The sequence below is a fragment of the Pseudophryne corroboree genome, chromosome 7 (genome assembly GCF_028390025.1).
Source record: "Pseudophryne corroboree isolate aPseCor3 chromosome 7, aPseCor3.hap2, whole genome shotgun sequence".
In the NCBI taxonomy this organism is placed as follows: Eukaryota; Metazoa; Chordata; class Amphibia; order Anura; family Myobatrachidae; genus Pseudophryne; species Pseudophryne corroboree.
In genome coordinates, this window is record NC_086450.1 from 437699376 (window position 1) to 437708835 (window position 9460).

General features: G+C 42.9%; 1 protein-coding gene across 3 annotated transcripts in view; it reads right to left on the minus strand.

Moving 5' to 3' along the window:
- PKD1 (polycystin 1, transient receptor potential channel interacting) overlaps nt 1-3290 on the minus strand; it is a 189039-nt gene extending 185749 nt beyond the window's left edge. For 2 of the 3 annotated variants that reach the window (XM_063934899.1, XM_063934898.1), the window contains exon 1: nt 2832-3289. In XM_063934899.1, the coding sequence (XP_063790969.1) occupies nt 2832-3082 (251 nt within the window). In that variant the 5' untranslated portion in view covers nt 3083-3289. Of the gene's footprint in view, nt 1-2831 lie in introns of all 3 variants that reach the window. The other variant, XR_010182127.1, reaches the window with a different exon arrangement.
- Nucleotides 3291-9460: the final 6170 nt, after the last annotated feature.

The following is a 9460-nucleotide window of genomic DNA, read 5'->3' on the forward strand; positions in this document are numbered from 1 at the left end:
GATCTGTGGTTAATTCTCAAAGATTTTTGGCACAACCTCCCTACCAAGTTCCTTCAAAAACTGTGTGCAAGTGTACCTAGAAGAATTAATGCTGTTTTGAAGGCAAAGAGTGGTCACAGAAAATATTGATCTGATTTAGATCTCTCTTCTGTTCATTCACTTTGCATTTTGTTAATCAATAAAAATTAACTAGTGTTTGGCTGACTTTAAGGCTGCATTTCCCCTGGTTTTAATAAGCCACAGAACCTGTGTGATTCATAAGTGTCCCTGTTTTTTGGTCAGAACAGCATCAGAAAGGGTAAGAGATGTATTGTAAGGGTGGTATTCAATTTTCCTATCTAATAGACAGGAAAAAATAGACACCCAACCGACTTTTCAAACAATTGAATTTCACCCTAAGTGTCTTATTAATCTGATTACCATTCTTTATTTTTAAGGCGCCACAAAGTTTCTGCAGCGCCGCAGAGTGAGTAACAGTAAAACACGACATATCAATGGTACATTGACTTTAAGGTGCCATATCTATGGAACAACATAGAGCAATACACCGTCAAACTAGGTCTTATGTGGACTAGAGGTGATGGTTAGGGAACTCACTGTTTCTTGACAGGCAAGTGGGGGGGGGAGCACGATCAGTACCCAATGAGCGTGTACCGAATGATAGGTAGGCACACAGATTCAGAGTCGCTGAAAGACTAGGAGACCAGAGAAATGGGGCACTGGAAGGAAGGACAGTGCTAGGCAGCTACATGAGGACGGAGGGTCCTGCCTGTGAAAGCCTACATGCTAAGAGGAGGGATGATCAGCTGGAGAGAAGTGAAGGACAGGGGAGGAGAGAAGGGCGGAGGCTTTAATGAAATGCGAGTTTTGAGAGAACATCACAGAAAGTCTAACTTGGTGAGGCAGTGAGGTCCAGAGGAGCAGGACATTGCCCATGAAATGATTGTTGGTGCCAGACAGGGTAAACTGGGCATCTCAGAAACTCCTGATTCCCTAGGATCTTTACGTACAACAGTTTATAGCGTTTACAGATAATGATGCGCAAAATGAAAAACATCTAGTGAGTGGCAGTTCTGTTTAATGTGTGAGAGGTCATAGGAGAACGGCCATACTGGTTCACGCTGAGAGGAAAACTGTCACTGCCAAGTTAAAAAGAAGTAATTTGCCGATCTTACCATCCTGGCGGCCATTTTAAAATGGCGAGTGTCAAAAGACTTGTGGGTGCTGTATGAAAGAGATGGAGAAGCTCCACAAAAAAAACTTTCCCTTGAACCGCAGGCACCAAGGAAACGCGTTACCTTTAATGTGTTGCATAAGTTTTACTGGGGGAGAGGCATCAAACCTTGGAGAGAGACTAAGTGGATAAGTTGTCCATAGGAAGTAATTTGTTTGTCATTTTTATAGGACTGTGCAAGACAGTTAGTAGCGGATTGGTTGCAAAGGGCAATTTCGCCACTTTCTCTCTTTCCAGTGTTTGATACATCTCCCCTACTGTGCGTGGGCCACAGGCAGGCGGACATAGGTGGAAAAGCCCCAATCGCCGCAGCTGCTGCTGGTAAGACTGTACAGGTCGCAACTGGGAGATCCTCACTCGTATCCCTTCAATGCACATTTACACATAGCTCACATTCCACCTCCCAGTTACCATGGCGAGAACTCAGCGGGATAAAACGGTAACAGGGAGTTTTCATCAGTGATTAAACTTTAAAAAAAAAAAAAAAATTCTCATAGAAAAAGGCAAAAGATGTTTTAAAAAGGAATCAATGCATACAATAGAGATGGACCCCTGAAAACATGACAGCACATAAACATGAACCTATGACAGCACAGATGGTGTAATGGTTAGCATTACTGCCTCACAGCACTGAGGTTAGAGGTTCGATTCCCACCGTGGCCCTAACAGTGTGGAGTTTGTATGTTCTCCTCACACATAAGTGGGTTTGCCCCGGTTACTAACTGCCATGTTACAGGCTGTATTTGAAAAATGACAGTCAGGAGCTGATTGGTTGGTTCTTTATCACTGTGCAATTTATCACTCTCTGAGGCTTGATAAATCTGGGCCACTCTCTATAAAGCGCTGCAGAATGTGTGCGCGCTATATAAATAACTGGCGATAATATTAATACAACGAGGATGACTCTCCTTACTTGCAGCAACAAGGGTGAGACAAACCATGGCATTTCAGCCGTCACTGGTGGTGTTGCTGTGTATGGCATACAGGGAGATGTAACCGATCTGAAACTGTACATGGCAGCGTGCACTCTGCTACTTAAACTTTTACTCAATATATATAATTTTTTAAATAACCTTAGAAATGAGAAAAACACGGTTATGCAAGATACAGCCAGGGGCACGGCGAGCAGGATGGCATCTGAGCAGCAACCTTCTCCTAGTGGCACAACATTGGACAGGAAATTCCAGAGGGATGGATAACGTCACATAGAAGAGGGGCTACCACCCCGTCATCCTGGGATGCGGAGGATGGCTCAGATCTCATCACTACTCGTGTCCTGATCAACCTCTGTATATAACGCAACAAGGTCTACACTAACAACAACAACAACAATAATAATAATAATAATAATAAAAAATTAAATAAATAGATAAATAATTAGTAGTTCCAAAATCAGCAGCAGTGAGTGCAGGAACATTAACCCCTACTTTGCTAGTCTCAGAACAAATTGGAAACTAATTTAAACTAAGTGACAAGAAGTTTTGAAAAGTTTTGTCCAACTTTGCAGAGTACAATAAAAGTTTGACAATGACTCCCAGGTACCCCTAAGTGCTACTATTGGGGGGCAGGGGTACTGGAGGGGCTCTCGTATACTCACAGGACGGTGACATTGGCAGGGACAGCCTCCAGCTGCTGCAGCCCCGCACCGGAGCAGTTCACCAGGCACGAGTCGTTGCCACACCAGCAGTTGCCCGGGCAGGGCTGGCACCATCCCGAGTCTGCCCCCGAGCCGAGCCCCAGCAAGAGCCCAGCGGCGAGAAGGAAGAGGGGGCAGAGCCGCAGTCCCGGGGCAAGGGGGGAGGCGCCATCTTTTCTTAGGACTTCAGCCTGGCCATTTCCAAAATGCATAGCTCACTCACATCGCATGGGATCCCCTGCTGCCGCCCCACACAGCATGCAGCAGCCCAGGCTCCCCCCACACACAGTCCCCGCTGCTGTTCTAGGCTGCACAGAGCACTCTCATCCTCCCAGGGAGCTGTCTCTCGTCTGGGTCCTTGCAGCCTGCTCTGTCTGTCTCTCCTGTAGGAGCGGAGGGAGGGAGATTAGGGAGGGAGCTTGCAGTACCCAGTTTGTGGCGCTAGGTGGCGCAGGAAAAGATGGATCGCTGTGCTATACTGACAATTTCATCCAGGAACGCTAGGTGGCGCTAGGGATAAATCGCCCTTTGTTCCACATAATCTACTTACTATATAAAAGTGAAAATTTGTCCTTCTGTCTTTCTATACAAATCCAGTTTACAAGCGAAGATCGTGAAATTTGGCATACGAGCGTATTAAAACACTCCGGAGGCAACTAAAAAAATGTGAAATCCCTAACACCCCCTTGGGGGGGGGGGAGAGACAGCAGCACAGAGTATATCAGGAGACAGCATAACGCCGGAATTGCTGGATCAATGTACTCTAAAATTGGAACACATCTGCCTTACACTCTGGAAACAAACACTGTAGGGGGAAAGACACCCCCAGCACCCCATAGGGGTGGGACAGCAGCACAGAGTATGTCAGCAGACAGCATAACCGTGGAAGGCCTGGAGCACTTTACACCAAACTTGTGACACCTCTTACTTACAATCTGGGGACAAACTCTGTGGGGTTAGACACCCCTAGCACCCCTAGGTGTGGGACAGCAGCACAGAGTATTTAGGCAGACAGCATAACTCTGGAATGCCTGGAGCAATTTACACCAAACTTGCTACACATATGACTTACACTCTGGGAACAAACATTGTGGGGGTAACACACCACTAGCACCCCTAGGGGTTGGGCCAGCAGCACAGACTATATCAGGACATGCATGATATGTCAGTGAGGACAGGCTGCATCATGTGACAGGGCCAGTGACATGATGTGAGGAGGGGAATGCAGGTAGCACAAACCCACACACTGACAGTTATATAGTGGAAGTAACACGGTCCCCCAGGAGCACAGAGTATATCAGGAGATACATAATGTGCTGCACTATATAAGAAACTGTAAAAAAATTGATCATTTCACAGGGGCACTGACATGATGTGAGTAGGGGAATGGAGGCAACAGGAAGCCACAGACTGAGAGTTGTATAGTGGGACGAGCAGGGTCCCCTGGGGAACCAAAAAGGGGTCCGGACACTACACAAAGTGCGTCAGGGAAGCAAGATATGCCTATATACTAGATCTCCAACCAACGTAAATTAACAAACAACTATCATACTAATTTACCATCCTCATCCCATAGCAAAGCACGGGTATTCAGCTATCTACAATGTTATTTATACTGTGTGTTTAATATTTACATTTATTTTTGTAAACAGACATTCTTAAAATCCCAGGCAACGCCCGAGTTCTCCAGCTAGTAATTAATAAGAAAGAAAATAGAAGTGGCTAAATTTTTAGATCTATTTGTATTTTGTAAATAATAAAAAATTATCTATCTATATATTAATCAGTAAGTTATTTCCACTCAAGACTGATGCTGAATAATAACCCAATCCTGGTCCATTTTAATTAATCAATTCATGTTGTGTGAGCCCATGGTGTCTCCTTCCATTTGTTTATTTATTTATTTATTATTTATTCGCTACTTGTTACCTTTTTTTTTATAGTAAGGGTCTTCCCCAGAAGAACTAATCGGTGAGACGCTAAGGGGTTGTAAATACCAAATTGCTTTCTAACAAATATTTAAAATGCCCGCTCTAATATATTCTGCGGACGCCAGGTGCATCTTATTACCATATACGATAAAAGTGCGCTGTACGTCGCAAAACACTAAATCCCTTAAGAGAAAACACTACACCCACACATTATCTGAGTTCCAAAGCTCATTGATGTATATATTTGTTATTAAAAGGATATGTATTCAATATATCACAATGTACAGTATATATATATAGTTACATGTTTACAATTTATACAGTAAGCAGTTAATACAAACTAAATCAAATACATGCAGTTACAGGCCAGCGATACAATTACCATATCTTTCTCATATAAGGTCTTCCCTCTATACCACTCTCTCTCTGTAAAATCATGTAGGAACTGGACTGGCAGCAACTCCACCATCGTCTGGGACAAAAAAACAGCAGCTTCCGTGTGTCTGATCAGCAATGTACTATGTAGTTTGGGGGAGTGCACACATCTAGTCTAGGGGAGGGAACTTTCTCATTCATGATGAGTCACTGATCAGTTCATATGCAAACAAAGTTCAGCCTTGAAGACATCAAAAGGGCTGGCATGAGTTTCCTGTCCACCACATGCGTGGAATGTCCATTGTTCTTAATAAGTGTTACTTTAGCTTTCATACATTTAATCATAACTACTCATAGCAATGTCCTACAACTTAATAACAAGTATCAAATGAATCTACACATTAATCTGGTTACTGTAATACCAAACACGACATGTCTATCTTGCTCTGCTCCAATAATACACATACATGACGTTACTCCATTATATAATTAAAACATTATGATGTCTGGCGCTTGATATGTTATAATTATGTGCTGTATGACATATGTGTCAAATCTATCTCTGTGGCATGTCTGTGTAAATGCGTATGTTACCATATATTGCTGTGCTCGCTGCGCGTATTTGCAAGCTTAGCTACTCATAATGTGTGGTGTCTGTATGTTCTCTCTATGTAATATTTTTTGACTTCGACAGTCCACCCTTTGGCAGTAAACAATAACTGCCATCAATTATTAACATAAGAAAAAAATATTTCAGACAATAATCGGTGACCTAGACACACGTATGTATTAATTTCGCAAATCAGATGTTTGGCCATATTTGGGGAAGACAGGGAGGAGGACGAGAAATCCTCTATATGCACTCGGCGGTCACGGGACCACTGGTTGGGTGTGGGACAACATTCAACCTATAGAGTATGCTGGGACAGTGCTTTTGCCTATAATGTCTGATTTGGACGAACATTTCACACATATACATGTACCTACGTTTTTGTACACTGATGTTCGGATTCGATTGAGGTTCTGTTGGGTACATGAAGAAGACACAAACAAATCGTGAAAGTGACATATAAAATTTTCATGATTTACATATTCCTATCATTTTCTGAACATTGTTTCCATTTCTGGAACGTATGCTAGGTCTGTTTAGTCATTGAACAAGGGTTATAGTAGTGTCCTTCCTAAATAACATAAACCTTCGGAGTTCGGGGAGAGACACTCATAAACCTTTCTATTACACATATAAATGAGCTCTTTATCTGCTATGTGTGAATAGCCATTGTCTGATTGTTCCTGATTACCTCCCAATTTCCTGAAATTGGTGAGATTTAAACATAACGAGGATTTATCTATGGTACTGGTGGATCTTAAGGCTAGGGGGTCCACCGTTCCCCTCCCCCTTCCGTGTAATTCAAGTACCTTAGCTAACTCTAAAAAAAAATATGACACTAATCCTGCATCTTTTCGTCTTAGAGGTACCTGTGAGCATATCCAACATTCCGTTTGGTTTAAGACCTTACCCACTGGTGAGTGGTAATCACTCAAGGGATGTCTGTCACCTTATTGCTAGACTGACATCTCTGGATGCTCTCATCTTCAAATATGGGGTCAAAACAAAAACAAAAACAAATTTCGAAGAGGGTGATTTGTTAAGTGAAGATCTGGGAGTGGTTCCGATGCTACATAATACTAGTGGCAGTATCTATGATCACAATAGTCCAATTTCAAGCTTTGCTCCTACTTCTAGGGATACCATTATCTACACACAAATTTCTGCGCAATTTTTCTTTGCGGTAAACACAGCAGCATCCGTGGCGGCAGGAAATGCCTCTACCCAGTTTGAGAAAACATCAGTGCACACCAATACATAACAATATTCCTAAAGGGTGTTAACTGTACGAAGTCGTGTGTTTGCAATGTAGAGTACCATGAGCATAACTCCAAAAAAAAAAAACATCTCAAGAGGAGAGAAAAAAGGAGAAAATTAAAAATGTCAGGTTTGCCATTCACCAACAGGCATATCAGTGTTTATACAAAATGTTCCTTCACCAGTATTCTCATCCTTCCTCCACCCTTTGTGCATGACAAGGCACACTGCAGTAATACTGGTGTTATCGTGCTGGTGAGATATACTCAGTGGTGGGATTCAGCCGGTTCGCACCGGTTCTGCAGAACCGATACCTAATGTCAGGTATGGTTCTGAGAACCGTTTGCTGCCCCCACCACCCGCCACAGATAGGATCTCTTACCGAACTGTTCTGCAGCTTATCTCTCTATTTTTTCTCCAGCTGTCTTCCGATCACATGTGACCATAGACCACATGCCGTGTACTGGGTGGAACGCAAGCAGCCGTCTCCCAGACTACGAGCGATGCGATGACTGGAAACTGCATGGCGGAAGTGACGTGGTGACGGGGACAGTGTGCAGAGCGGGAGATGTGGCGGGGATCAGTCTCGGTGGGGTATTTAGGAGGGTAAGTGTATCGTATTACTGTTCACATGCTGTTTATGTCCTGGCGACGGGGCGTGTGGTCCCGAAACGTTGACCATTGGATAAACACTTTTTCTACCGTTTGTTGTCTCTGAGTGCTGAGTTCTTTTGGAGGTGTATGGTAATTTGACTAGGAGCAGGCTGTTCTTTTACATATGAGTGCGGATGCTGCTGGAAGACTATATATATATATATATATATATATATATATATATATCTCATTAGGACATAGAACCTGTTGTTAATTTATTTGAATCCCACCATTGGATATGCTGGTTCGCGCAGAACTCTGAAGGACCAATTAGGCATGTAGTGTTTGAACTGTAATCAGGTCCATGTATTGTACCACCCTGTGTGAACGCAAAAGATGAAGAGGAAACTGTGGAGAAACAGAATAGAGGTTGGTGACAGATGAGTTTGTAGAGGTGGAGAAGATTTTATTAAAATTTTTGACAACTGGATTGGGCACTACGGGGAAGTGATTCTCTACTTGGTCTACTCCCCTTTAAAAAATTCTGTATTTCTGTATTGTTGTATCGTTATTGCAGAGCCGGCCCTAACCAATATGATGCCCTAGGCAAGATTTTGGCTGGTGCCCCCTAGTACCACTGCTGGTTCCGCCTCTGACCTTGCACCTCTTTCCTAGCACCATCACCCCTCACCCATAGCAGTCCATATTTTGGTGTTTGTACCCCCTATATTTTAAATAGGAACAGTTTGCACATTTGGCGCACAGCCCAAAAAGGGGTATTTTTGCTGGGAAGGGTCATGACCACACAATAGTAACCCCAATTCCAATTACGCCACACAGTACTGCAACTTTATTCACATTTGATCATGCGATAGTGTCCATAATTCATATTACATCCCACAGTAGTATCACTTTACCTTATAAAAGTTACTCCTCACAGTACAGCCCCTTATTCACATCACATTATTAGTGCCCCTATACACATAATGACACACATACAGTAGTACCGTTACACATATGCCGCACATTATTAATGCCCTTATACACATAATGACACACATAGTGCCCCTTACACATATGTTGCACATTATTAATGCATTTTTACATGACATATAATGCTCCTTACACATATTCCGAACACTACTGCACAACCAACCCACTCACATGCACACAGCACTCACACTGCCACTAACACTGTGACCTCTGCCTCTGCTTGGATACAAATGTGTCCTCATAAATCTTGCCTCAATGCTAACGTCGGGCACCTTTTTTTATGAAAATGCATCTTATTTGCATTGCTATGTAGCTAGGATGTACAAGCAGCTTCTGCTGATTAAACTGATATGCAGCATGCCTAAATACTGTGTGAGACTGTGGCTGTATCTGCATATGAAATGCTACACAGAATGTAGGCATGCCGCATATCATTTTAATCAGCAGAAGCTGCTGATGCCCCTAGGTATATCAAATGCCCTATGCAATTGCCTACTTTGCCTATGGCCGGCTCTGCGTTATTAGGACTATTCCAGCCATCAATCCAGTGTCCTGTCCACCCTAAGTTCATAGGGAACCCTGTATCTGTGAGATAATTTCCTCTACCTGTGATGGATATGAATCTAGAACAGTGAAATGTAACATTAGTCTTCGTGGGTGTCTAACATACTTTGTACTTCCTGAGCGGGAGCACATTATATGTATATCATATCTAATAAAGCTCCTGTTAAGTTAATCAGGGGCCATTTCTGCTAGGAAAAAGAAGCAAAAGTTTAGAGGCCCCATCTTAACCCTAGCAAGTTTTGTCAAAGGGTAATGTTGCATTTATT